The sequence below is a fragment of the Barbatula barbatula genome, assembly GCF_947034865.1.
Source record: "Barbatula barbatula genome assembly, chromosome: 1".
Taxonomy (NCBI): domain Eukaryota; kingdom Metazoa; phylum Chordata; class Actinopteri; order Cypriniformes; family Nemacheilidae; genus Barbatula; species Barbatula barbatula.
Window position 1 is genome coordinate 23,230,811 of NC_136766.1, and position 14,075 is coordinate 23,244,885.

Genomic DNA, 14,075 nt, shown 5'->3' on the forward strand with positions numbered 1-14,075 from the left:
TCTCCCCTGCTTCGCTCGCTCGCTCTCTCTTTAAAGAGGGGAAGCGTGGAGGATTGTGATTGTGTTCTGTTTAGAATCGGCTCCCCTGCATAATTGCACAAATCCATCTCCAGCTGCTTTGGAAATACTGTTTGTGACCTTAGTGCAGATCTACAGAAGACAAGGAAGGATATAAATGAGTGCAAAACGTTTCGTGTTGATCCAACATGACAGGTGTGCAAAACGCTGCTTACCAAACAAGGTAGAACAGTCGCTGCTTTTGCCATCTCCCTCTTTCTCTGATATGTGCACACATTGAGATCCTACTCAGCACTGCGAGCCCTAACTAGGCGATTACACATGAATAGAGTGCATGTGTTGCACTGCAGTGATTAAAAAATAAACACGCTTGTTTTCCGGCCTCTAGTCTCTGTATGTTTAATCGCCATAATAAATCACAGGGGCCAAGTAATAAGGCCTGTTTGTTGTTTCTTTTCCTCGTGGTGGAATGAAAACACAAGGATACTTGTCTCCTGCTGGGGCCGTTCTAATCATTCACAAGCTCGAATCATTTAGTCTGATTGGAGAGGCAGTTGTAAACTTGATGTGGGGAGCTTTGATTTTTTTTGTGGCAGATAAAGTCAAAACCCACGACACAGTACTGTACATTCTGAACCGGGATGAATAGAGCGGCCTGGTGTGCGCTGATGCAATTGTACCGTACAAAATGTCATCAATACTTGAGTTAAGAGTTGTTCTTTTTGAATAACATGCTATGGCATCCTGGAAATCATTCTATCGCTGCTGTCATTCTGAAACCTTACATGTCCATATTTTGTCGTTAATTTTATATTATAGCTTTTACAAATAACAAAGAAATTATTAAAAGCTGCTTGTCAACTTTGACAACACAGTACTCATTTTAAAAGCATTGTTTTTCTTCCTTTCCTTAAAAAAATGTGGGCAATACAAGGTTTCGGAAGGACAGCGACAATATATGCCATATGCTGCACATGTTTTAAAAGACTGAAAATGTGAAAAACTAAATTTCACAAAGGTAACACACCTGACTTACAGCAGGCAAAATCCAAAAGTTAAATTGGAAGTCGTTACTTTACATTTATGTGAACGTTTTCATTCTGCAATTGCTTTTATTCAAATGTATATAACACATGCAAATGTGAAACAAATTTCATTTAGGTATTAGAATAGTAAAGTAAACCACTAGAGCTCATGTGTGGAACAGCAAATAAAAGATTTTTTCCTCTTTCGGGCACTCTCTAGCACATCTGGTAGGTTTGCTATCACAATACAAATATGATATATTGTGGTATAAAAGTTGGGACACACTGTATTTATGTTTCTCATGACCTTTTCAAAAGCTTTTGATCTGAAGACTTGCGCTTAAAATGCTTTTCAAGTAACTATGTACAAAACATTTTTTTAATCAAAAACACTTTTTAATGGATGAGTAAGAGCGAGCATTAAATACCCAAAGCAGAGCTGCGCACTTTAGTGAATTGAAAGTTTTTTTGTTGTTATTTACTACATTTAATTAATGCCATAACATGGTTTCCACAACTATAGTCACTGAAAATATTAAGCAAAAAAAACAATCAGGCAGTGATGCTTCTGAGATTCATCCTTTCACCAGCATTAAAAGACGTGCACCAATCTGTTAACACTTAAACCCAGTCGCTTACACGTGTGTGCGTGCTTTAGGGTTATGTAGACAGTTTCTGCCCAGTGTGGCACACCCCACTCACAGTAGCACATTTGTTTTACAGTTCAGGGCAGAGGGATGTTAACAATTAGCCAAGGGGTTCGGGAAAGAGAGGGGAGAAAAAAAGAAATAAAAAAAGAAGGAAAGATTGAAATGAGCGAACAGAGGCCGCCCGCTTTTCTCTCCAGCTCCTTTAATTAAACAAAGGATCATTAAAAACTACTCAACAGAAACTGGCTGTCAAAACAAACAGAACAAGACATTGAGACAGAGAGAGACAGATTGAGAAATAATACCGAAGTGAGAAAAAAGCAGCAAGATATGGGGTTGTGAACTCCGGGCCGAGCGCTGAGGATAGATTTCTTAATAATATGTTTGAAACTTCACAACACTTCTACAAACAACCCCAACGTGCACCACATGCGGTTGACCCCAGAGAAAACGCTCAGCGATCTCTCAACGCGCTCGTATTTCAAACGCTCCTGTGTGTTTGTGCAACACACACCAATCACTGTTTGCAAAAACAACTGCATCCTAACAAGAAGCAGAGGAGAACTGATCCCTCGAGGAGAACTGATCCCTGTCCACGTTCATTACGGCCCGCTCGGAGAAAGGGTGATAATATGTGCTGAACTTCCCGACACCGAGCTGCACCGTTCCAGCGTTTCCCAAACACAGAGAAAACCAAGACGGCAGCCAATGAGTTTGGAGCAACAATACAGCTCAAATCAGGCTTTAAGTAAATAATGACAAACACTGTTCCTCTGACAAGGTGTTTTATGATATTGATACAGAAGGCCTTTCTTTTACCTTGGAGCAGACCGTGAACCCATGATGAACCTGGCACATATTCTGACACCTTGTTTTGGAAATGTAGAAAATAACTATTTATAAATGCCTGTTAGAAAATATCTTGATCGAAAAAGTAACTCCTACTCTTGAAGAGATCTCACCTACCAAAGTAAATGGCTTATTCAAACACACACAAGCACACTTCAAAGGCGGTAAAACAAACAGAAGGAAGACACATGCATGGTCATGTAGCTCTATATGCTTGTAAGGGACGTTCACACTGACATTGAATCATACTAGCAAAGCAACCAGAAGTCAATCATTTTTCATGACGGTTGGCCATTTAACGTGACAGTGACCACTGGCAAAACGACAAAGTTGAATAGAGTTCAACTTTATGCAAATGAGCAGCGAACACAAATTGTTGGCTACCAATGGGAATGCAGACAGCGAAGCTTGTGTGATCTTTCTCAGATCACGGATCGAAAGCGATTTCTGATTTCAGTATTTCAACATCATAAAGTATATTTGCTGCCATTTTTTTCAGAGCATCTAGCCAGAATGAAAAGCCAATGTTATAGAGATCAGTCACTGAGCACAAAATACAAGGTTTGATGGATCAGACCCACACAACATCTGGCAAAGCATGACAGTCTATGAACAGACTACCATGGTTTGAAGGAACATCGTGTAATGGCACAAAAAAGGTTCTATTACTTTGCACTTCACATTCCTATTAGCTCATCATTTAGAGTTCAATATAAAGAAACACTGTCTTTTTAGTTAACTGCACCAAGTGAGAATTCTTCATGACATTTCAAAAGTGTTTTTGAATGTGACTTTCCTTTGTTACCTTTTGTTGAAACCAGTGTACAGCCAAGAAATCTTTTCTAGCCAAAAAACACAATCTTGACTGGCGCCTCTATGTTCTAAAGCCTTGAGTTTTAATACAAGCCTTAACATACTTGCCTTAGTAAATCACCACCATGTGATATTATATATTTATGTAGTCACTCCATGCGCTTTTGTCGCATGGAGCAATTCGAGAGTAACATTCTTGGTGGGCACACAAGTATTCTCTACAGTGAGTATTTGAAAGAATTGGTAAACGTCTGAAAACAAACCTCTGGGACACCTGGAAGGAAACGCTACTGCTGACATATCTACCGATGCCTCATTTGTGCTCCTTAACAAGCATTACAAGTTGTTGCATCCAAACATCTACAGCATGAGTGGGTCAGATGAACACCAGGCAGCATGCGGATTGCTTCATTACGGTCATGAGAAATGGCCACGGTTATGCCTTCATTATACCACACCGACAACCATACTCACCGGTAGCGTAGCGTGCTCTATAGCTTTACCCTATAGAAGACAGACAGAGACAAACTTTAGGTGAAAAGTACAGTTTACGACTGTCCCGGGTTCAAACGCAAAGTCGGTCGAGAACACTGTGTATTCTCTGTTTTAAGATCGAAAATCCATCGGAGTGTCAAATATGGGTTGAGATGTGGAGCAGGCGTGATGGATGGGACAGTGGCTTTGGAGTCATTATCACTTTGGAGTTGTGTGACAAGAAGGCAAGGTTGCTCACTTCCACACACATGCACGTAAACGTCAGGTTATGTGAAGAGTGGCAAGTTCTTCAGATATCCGGAGCATGAACCGGCACGTGTATGGTTATGATAACTGGGCTCAGTTAAACAGGATGGAAATATACACATGCATGGATGGAATGTACAAACACAACAATTCATGTTCCATAAACAAGATTGTTTGCCTGTGCTTGTGTGTTTGGGCCTCTTGTTTAAGTTCAGACAGTGAAAGTGAGACCTTCAGCCTGACCCTAACCTGGCCTGGGGTCGTACAAACATTGCCCCCTGTTGGTGAAATCCAGCCAACAACACCAGGGCTGTTTTATAGTGGGCTGAAAGGAGCTGTACTTCTCTTGTAGTGAGAGTTAAGAAAAAAGGTAGATCTTGAGAGATTACAGAAGTGAAGGGCAGCGCTGGAAGCAGCCTCCAGCCGTGAATCAGTCGGAAGGTGTTTGGTTGAGGCCCATAAAAGGGAAAATCCTTAAATTCTTTGTTTATCAGAAATCCCCAGGGTCAGGGGTCAGGGCCAGTCTCCAAAAACCAGAGGTCACGCCACAGGATCTCTGTTTCTCCTGTTACTCCATGTCAGCTAAGCCACAGGGACTTAAACAACCGAAGCACGGCAATCCTCTTACATGCTATGACCCCACCTACATTTCCCTGAAAGTTCAAGTGAACTGGGAGTCCAATCTCCTTTAAAGCAATGGAGTCGATGGACACTAGCTCTTGGGAACGTCACAATGAATGGCTAACAATGCCAATAAAAGTTACAGTCCTTCATAGAAAGATAATGAATAAATAAGGAAGACCACGGGGTACAATGACGGATGATGTGTCACAGGGCCTCGAGTCGAGAGGCCCACGGCGGCCTGACTGACAGAAACAAGGCAATACGATATAAAATTGACATCCAGACTAATAGCACTTGTTCTCCTAATAACATAACAACATACAATCAATGATTAAATGAGAAAAAAATATATATATATATTAAAGATGTATCAAAGCTAAAGGGAAAATAAAAAAGAACAAAATAACACTAATATTGTGATTGATTTGGACGAAGGGGTTGTTGAAGAGTATATTCGATTTTTTACCTGTATCAAATCCATTCTTTTTTTTAATCACTTGAAACAGAAAAATCTGTGTAAAACTTTACAATAAGGTAGTATTTGCAAATGCCTTAGCAAACATGAATTATATAAGCAATTGATAAAAAAGGTTACAACTGCTGAATTTAAAGGCCCAATCTAAAGATGCCACAACAGCGAATGAACATAAGATAAACATGTGTGAAGGTGTGTGTGCACTCACAGGTAGATGTGTGAACACGGCAAAAGTGCTGCAGAGAAAAGCGATGAGGTCAATCAGATAGTCACTGGCCTGCCCGCCTCCCTGTGCAGCCGTCCAATCATAATCCGCCAGCTGTAGAAACTGGTCAATCTTTTGATTCAGGTTAGTGTAGATCTCTTCTTCAGCGGCATGCCTTGCGTCCTATATGAACCGTGAGAATCAAAACAATAATGCATAATATGATAAACAGTAACCACAACAAGGCGTTTCGTGGGTCACTTGGCAAAATAGAACACCAGGTTAAGTTTTCAACATCATGTCTCTGAAAAAACTGGTCACACAAGAATCCATAGTATGATTTTAATGAGCTGACAATAATTCTGAGCTAAGCGACAAAACAGCCTCCGGCTGCAGTCTCTTACCTTGAAGGTGGAAGTTCCATAGAGTTTGGTGGCATTAATGGTGTCAGGTGGCACGTTTGTTATGTTGGAGATGAACTCCTCTAGGTAGTGACAGGACTGCTCCAGGTGAGTGGTGTTGATGATGATCTGAACCAACTTTGAGAATCAAATGCAATTTTAAATCAATACTTTGGATCCTTACATAATCCTTTTAATCCATTTGAAAGATACAGATCTATTATTTATGTATTCATTTTCATATGAAAGGGAGTTGTGGCAGAAACTATACAGATAATATACAGTTATTGATATTGTGTAAAACTACACATAAAATAATATCGTAAATAATTCAGCGCCAGAATCTCGTTGTATAAGTGGTGGTATTAAACGATTTGATTTTGCCTCACTACACTTGAATCATGAGTGTGAATCATTGGCCAAAGAGCTAAAACACAAAATATACAGTATTGAAGATGCATTTGACTGAAAGCACTATTTCATCACAATAATTGAACTATTGTAAATTTTGTGAAGTTGTTAAGGTGTCTGATATTTTGGCAGCCCTGCTAAACATGATTTACACATACATCCGAGTAAATAATTGTTACTGGTTGCATAACATGAAAACATCAACCAATCACTTCCCTTAAATGTAAAAAATGTTTTATGTCAAATGTCATTCAATGCATACGGAGTGTAAATAGTATGTTCAATATCATCACTGCCCTTAAATTGTTTATCCATGTTATGCATCATAGTGTTATGCAGATACAGGTACTAATGTCAAAGTAATAAACATTAACAAAAATGATTGCAGTACCCTAATCACGGAGTAAAGCAGTGCATTAAAGTAAAGATTCTGGAGGAATGAGTTATAACAACCGGCAAACATGCCAAATGGGAGCAGTTCCAAAGGGGAAAGGGTACATAGAGGAAGTCGAGGGTATGTTTAAAGGGACAGAGAGGGCCTGTCTGTGGGAAGCAGACCTGGAGCTGCTCTCCGTTCAGTTAGTTAGTCTGTGGTGCACATTTCGAGGTCCACAGGCAGGCCAGAGCTGTCAGCAGTAAGGCACTGAGGCACATGGGTGCTAATTGAGCCCAGACCTTTAGCTTGGACCCTCGGTTCCCTCCCGCTCGCTCTCTTCACTCAATGTGCACCATGCAGGGAGGGAAGCCCGGCGCAGAGCCCGGGTCACACTTCCGCACCTCTGCCAGATCCGGGGCAGAAGGGGAGGAAAAGAGTGTGATATCTGATCTGATGCCTGACTGTGTGTGTACAGGCTATGCTGCACGGCTCACAAAGTAATCTCAACATTAAAGCCCTTGGTTCAGTGTCAGCCATCTGAATGAACTGAATTTAAGAGGTTATAAAAAAGGTCTTGCTGCATCAGTAAAGCACCCATTAAGTTCTATCACAGTTTTTATGCGTCTTGGCATGCTGTCAGTCTTTCACATTGCTTTGATTGATTTTGTTGAAATACAAAGACACTGGACTGGAATGGCCACAATACATCTAAATCCTGATTAAATGAAAATTTGCAATGGTCTTTTCATTTTTTCTGCGACTGTATATTGAAGGAAAATAACATAGATCCTCACCTCCGCCAGTCCTACGTTCTTCTTCTTCGTGGCATACTGTAGACAGTGGCTGAGGGTTCGTGTGAGCAGCAGGTTTGTAGATTTACGGATCATGTCATCAATTTCTGTCGAGCTAAACAAGAAAGTGTATGCTGTTAGAAATCCAATAATAGATGTAATATCCACAATCAGAAATGTCTTCTTTTTTTAACAGAAAATCATTCCATTTCCTTTTCTTCAAGATGCTTTAGATACTTTGTGATAACATACTCATTGCTTTACATTTACATTTAGTCATTAAGCAGACGCTTTTATCCAAAGCGACTTACAGAGAGTTTAGGGAGCAATAAAGCGATATTTCATACAGGAGCAATAATAAAATAGGTGCTGATACCAAGTTACTAGTTTCAACACTGGTTTCGTTTCGATTGGAGTAACTGTTGCAAAGTTATTCACATTTTTTTTTTGTACTTTGTACCTACTAAAGGTGATTTAGCCTAATAAAGGCAAAACCTGGCATGTTTGGAATCGTTGGACTCAGCAAGGATTCAGAAATCTAAGGACATGACATGAAAATCCATCAACCGCAGCCGAAGTCCTAGGCCTGTAAATATATTTCCTCACCACTGGGTCCGAAACTTCTACGGGCTTTCTCAGGGCATGGTGCAGATGAAACACACAGAATTTTGTAACGATAGGCTCATGTGTTTGCAAAACACAGCATTTTCCAAAATTATTCAATATGGCCGAAGCCCCAAAGAGGCCGACATGGGAAACCTGGATATCGTTTGACTCGGCATGACACCCCGCATCTATGGATTTTTGGACAAACTATTTGGAAGTTATTAGCACAAATAAAAACAAATTGTAACTTCGAACCACTAGGTAGCACTGCACCTAAACACAACACATGTCTTTTGATGTTTCATGTCAATTCGTAAAAGACGTTCATTCTTAAAGATCGGGTAACACACTCAGTTTCTGCCAATCCTATCTTTCTTGAGAACCTTTACAGTAGTATCGCATACATCGTATCTTCGAAGAGTATTTAGTTTGATCAAATTTATAAAAGAAAGATACAACAGCACGATTATTTCCGGAGAAACACGAAATGCTGGAGGCAGGCAGTGGGACGGAACTACATCACAAACACATTATTGCATTATTCCCTTCGTGATTTTTACGGTTGCCAACAAAGAACAAACATGTGACCAACCCCTTTAGTGCTGGGACAGCGCCATCTATCGGTTTGAAACGATCTCCAAATCCAGAATTATATCCACCGTTTATATAACAGACACCAGAAATTTCACTATCGCAAGAGTAATGAGCTCAGCTGCAGCTGCAGGCCCACAGCGCAGCCAATCTTGACGCAGCACAGCCAATCTTGATATTAAGCGGGTCTCGCTTGTCGGTTGGCGGGCACTTTCTTTCACATTGCTTCTCCAGGAGAATTGCTCAATAAAATGATTTTTTTCCTAACAAGTCGACCTTGTTAAGCATGAGAAGCCAGCACGTTCAACAGTGTAAAGAAGTCAGATAACATGACATAGCACGTTATCCCGCCTTTAAAGTCCTTGTGACTTTCTTATGCCATTTTCTGTCCTTTTTGCTACTGATGAGTTAGCAGTGTTTGGTGCAGCTGAACGTATTTCAGACCCAACACATGGCAAGCAGAATCCCAAACAACGCTTTTGTGGGCCGGACTTACATAACCACAGTCTGATGCACGAAGTGTCCTATGTGCTCTAATCTCAGGCTTATTACCCCACCTCCTCTGGAACCAAAAACAGAGAAAGATGGGGTCGTATGCGCACATAAACACTTACATCCACACAGACAGGGACTAAAGGACTTCACCCCGCTCCTCAGAGCCCAATAATCACATTCTCTGAGTTTCAGCGATGCATGATCCAAAAACCAGAGACCAACCACATACAAATACACAGTTTAACTTAACATGAGGGAAAAGGGGGATATCAAGTTTTTTTGCTCTTCTCTTATGTCTTATTGAAGAACGATGGGGGTGGGTAAAGAAAGGAGGCTAATTTTGTCGACCAGTGGTTCCGTGCTCATTAGTGTGACTGCAGCTGCATCATCCTATGCGTCCCCCCCCCCCCCCACCGAATTGTTCACAAATGATTAAAAAGAGAGTTAAAAGAAAAAGGGACAATAAGTCTCAAATGTGTCAGTCAATGCGAGCCAAGGCCCAGGGTGCAGTAGCAGTTCCCCCTCGATCCGGGCAACAAACACATTCCTCGCAAATTACTAAATCGTCTCTCATTGTGTTGAGAAAGGCTGAGAAGGAATTTAAAAACGTTCCTCTTCTCAGTGGGGGGGAAATCTGTGCGCTCCCTCTGCTAACTTGGCAAAAGGGAAACTTAACAGCGAGAGATGAAGGACTAAATAAAATGACAAGAAATGAATACAATCAGGTCCAGGTGCATACAGTAAGTAGAAGCATACAGAAGAATAAAATGATAAATACACTCCCACCCACAGTCCGACCCCACGGTCACTGTGCAGTATTCAGTGTTACATTGTTGAGAAATAATACTATGACTTGAGGTTTTGGTTTTCAGCTTACCCTTGTCTGTTGAACTATGTGCTATAACACGGCTCTGATCTCGTGAAGAAACATTATGGAAATGTTTTTAAGACAATGCTATATAGTGTTATATACTATATATACCTCCGTGTGAATCAAAAAGGGCCGTCTTTGAAATGAGTACAAGGGAATCTACAGATTACCAAGGCAAGGCAACAATTGGTCCCTTGGTCTGTTGTGATGAGCTATCTGGAAACTGACTGCATGTTTGGATGAATTCAAAGCCTCTAGCTATTCCTCATCTTAAAGGGGGAGGGGCTACAAAAGAGACGGAGAAATTGGGGTCTGATTAAAAACAGACGTTATACTGGCATTTTCTCTCACACTTATTCACTGAAAAATGGGAAGGGCAGTATAACAAAAACCGATTCAAATCCCCGAACACAAAACAGGAGACGCAAAAAAGTAAATCAAACATCATCTTGGAGGAAAGCTGATAGCATCTGTTATTTAACCATCATAAACACAATTGTAATGTTAACTCGAAGGTAACTTCAGGTTAGCTGCCTGGTTTGGTCAATTCAGAACATGAGGTCTAGTGAGGAAGGGCTTAAGTTTACTGGAACGTCAGTGAAGGAGTCCGAGACATTCCTCGTGTCTGGTCTCCGAGCACCTGCATGTGGACCCCTTCCCTCTCTCTCAGACCGCATCTCATCTCAATATTAGTGGAAGGAGACCACAAAGACTAATTGCCTCCGGTGTACTAGCCAGAGTAGTATGCAGACCTGTTCCTTTGCTCCTTTAGTGTGTCAATCATAGATTTCCGTTTCCAACAGCAACAGGTATTTTGCCTACCCCCCTTCATACATACCCTACACACAATAACCAGCATCCTGACCCTGCTGTCATCCGAGACCTCTGGTTTGAATGCCATCTGGCCGCCTCTTTTCCCCATACTCAATAACACTCGTGCTAATAATGATCCATTTTTACAAAAGTCAAATACGCCAAAATCCAGCCAGCCGAGCTCTTATTTGACAGTGTTCTTAAATTAGCTGTGGAAAAGGAGGTTTTTGGCTGGATCTGGAACCCTTGGACCCCACACACTGAGGCTCGGACTGCTCAGAGAACAGCCAAGAGGGGTCAAATGTTTATTTTTGAATTTTACTTGACAGAGCGTTGGGACGACCACGTTCCGAAAACCACAAAGGACATGGTGGATGTAAAAGGAGGCAGTGAGTAGCCAAAGTATTGGCTGAGGTCCCAAAAGAAGTGAGACATCTTCTTTATATACACAAACTTTAATGCAGATTTAGTATACAACACACTAATATACTGGCACTGACTACTAAACTACAAATCCCAAAGCCTATTTTTACTCATTATACCACATACCTGTACTATGTGGGGGACAATATACAACTTGCTATAAATTGTCACAATATTATAGCATTTATAAGTGCAAGAATTTACAATAATGCATTTGGCAGACGCTTTCAACCAAAGCAACTTACATTGCATTATACTATACATCTTGGGCCAGTTTCCCAAACAAGGATTAGTTTAAACCAGGACTAGGCCTTAGTTAAATTAGGATATTTAAGTTATACTTTACAAAAAACATCACTGGTGTGCATCTTGAGACAAAACAAACGCACTGATATATTTTAAGATATGCCAGTGTAAATTATTTTCGTTAAAGACACCTCTAACATTTCAGGTAGTCTGGGACTAGCCTTAAGCCCTGTCCGGGAAACTGCCCCCTTTTGACAGTATGTGCAATCCCTGCGATCGAACCCATAACCTTGGCGTTGCTAAAGCCATTCTCTAACCACTGAGCTCAAGGAAATGTACAATGTGAGAAGACAAAGGGATTGATATAAAAACATATCACTTCTACAGCAAGTACAGCAAGTCGCTTTGGATAAAAGCGTCTGCTAAATGACTAAATGTAAATGTACGAAATTGGAATGTGAAACTTAAGATTCACCATACTGATAGGTCTGATGTCAATATTTGGTGGTTTAAAGTATTTTTTCTAACAGTTTTCCATAGTCAGGTAAGTGAATTGTCTGTCACGTCCATAATGGAAATGTCACATCCATAACATTCTTCATAAATTGGCACAAACATTTTTAAATATAATAACTATTTCATGTTCTATGAAAAGTCATCCCATATCCCTTCATTTGTTGTGTATCATTGTTTTTGGTTTGCACATTTTAATTGACAGAAATCCTAAAAAATGTCACATCATAACTTTTTCCCTCTTTTAAAATAGAAAACTTGTGCATGACTGATATTTTTCCGATGTCTGGATCAGGGGTTAAGTATATATAAACAGATTGTTTGATATATCACTTATAATTTTCATTTGTTGATGATTTCTATTTCAAGTTTGGACTGAAAATGTCACATGCATAACCCTCAAATTGCCCGTTTAAGTCATTCTTGCAGTGATTGTAGAATGTATTTCCTAATACAATGCAAAGGTAGTCCAGAACAGGGCAATCATTCCCCTGAATTCAAGCCAAAGATCTAAGAACTATGTTCTATTATCATGGGCATCATCTGCAGGCGACAGTGTTAAGAGTGTCTGGCCGGCTAGACAGTGTCTCTAACATAAGTAATCACTAATGATGATGATGATAATGGAGAAGTTATTTGGTAGGATTTAAGTTTATATGTGTTTTCCGTCCCAAAGCATGCTCCCAAATTTCCTCAGTGAACCCATAAGGCGTGACCCACCCAAAAACCACATAAACATGCACGCAAGGATTAGGACGCCCAGCGGAAAGATCCGCTTCTAACATAACCAGACCTGACGGGGCGCTCAAAGAAAGAGCCAGAGACAGGCAACATCAAACGATTGAATGTGGAAGGAGACGTCTTAGTACACAGCTTAATCAGAAGGCAGTGCCTTTCCCCCAGACGGAAATGCCAGCGATAGCTGTACAAGACAGTGACCTTTAGGCCCGACCCCGTGAACCTACTGTTCCGTTAAGGAGATTAGGAGACGGGTGAGATATCAGATCGCAACACTACGTGTCTGGGCAGGGTGGAAGAGTAATGGTTAGGGATGAAGGACATTAAAACGAAGGTTGAAAGTTCAATCTCAAGCAGAAATGACACAGGATTTGAATTTATCATGATCTTTGTTACACAGATTGTTTATATCAAATAACATATTAAGAGATTAATAAGAATTGATCAGCTCTAACATCTGGTCTCCACAGGATGTGATCATTGATGCATAGTGATGTGACCAAAGCAAGGACAGTTCGAGTCTGTCTACACTTTTCAAAAACACAAACTAATATAACAGGTTGCTTAACAGGTCATTAGACGCGGACATAATATCGCTTGTTTATTGGGAAAGACAAAATTGCAGTTTTCACAACTGTTTGCTTTCTACCCATGCGAAACGGACTTCTCTTCTGAGAAATATCATAAAGGGAGATCATACCGAGGCGCCATTTCAAAGAGCCGTTTATGCTGTCCAACATTCTGCAGACTTGGAATTAAGAGTAGGCCACACTAAACAGTTCGGAGCATCTGGCAACCTCATCAGTAATTCTTAGAACTCATAAACTGACCAGAGATCAGTCAACACAGAAAAATTCCTTGAAAAAACAGCCACTAGCACTGAGCATGCAATTAATTAGGAAAACACACAGAAACTGTTTGGTGCCGATGGAACTTCCTCTCTGAAGTTCAGCGGCTTCTCTGGGGGATTGACTTAGACAATGGGTGGGTTTAGTGATTTCATAACCGAAAAATGAAAGGTGAAAAACAACAAATAGGCAGACTGGCATCCAGGCGGCATTATTTGCTAATGAGGACATTTGGACACAAGGAGTATGTGTGCAGGTGTAAAACAGCTTAAGGATGTTTTGCTAGTACTAAGTGCACACACTTACCTAAGGTGCAAGTCCTCTGAGTATTTCAAGCAGGCATAGATGAATTCTTTGATCTGCGAGTATACTTTAGGCACAAATTCAGAAAATGGCAGCTTCTTCGGAAACAGCATCTGTGTAAAAGAAGAAATATTCTGGTGAACGCACAAAGCTTTTTTTAAGGCTGCTGTGTTTTTTTTCACCAACAACTGTTTCGCACACCATGAAGGAATGTTGCAGGTTAAAAACAAGTATGGCTCTATAAACAGA

At 40.6% G+C, this 14,075-nt stretch overlaps 1 protein-coding gene across 2 annotated transcripts in view; it reads right to left on the reverse strand.

Moving 5' to 3' along the window:
* The window catches only part of exoc6b (exocyst complex component 6B), a 78,561-nt gene that overhangs the window by 25,210 nt on the left and 39,276 nt on the right, over positions 1-14,075 (reverse strand). For both annotated transcript variants that reach the window (XM_079455531.1, XM_079455532.1), the window contains exons 15-18: positions 13,830-13,939; positions 7,383-7,494; positions 5,805-5,939; positions 5,404-5,583 (exon numbers count right to left, since the gene is read on the reverse strand). In XM_079455531.1, the coding sequence (XP_079311657.1) occupies positions 5,404-5,583; positions 5,805-5,939; positions 7,383-7,494; positions 13,830-13,939 (537 nt within the window). The remainder of the gene's footprint in view (positions 1-5,403; positions 5,584-5,804; positions 5,940-7,382; positions 7,495-13,829; positions 13,940-14,075) is intronic.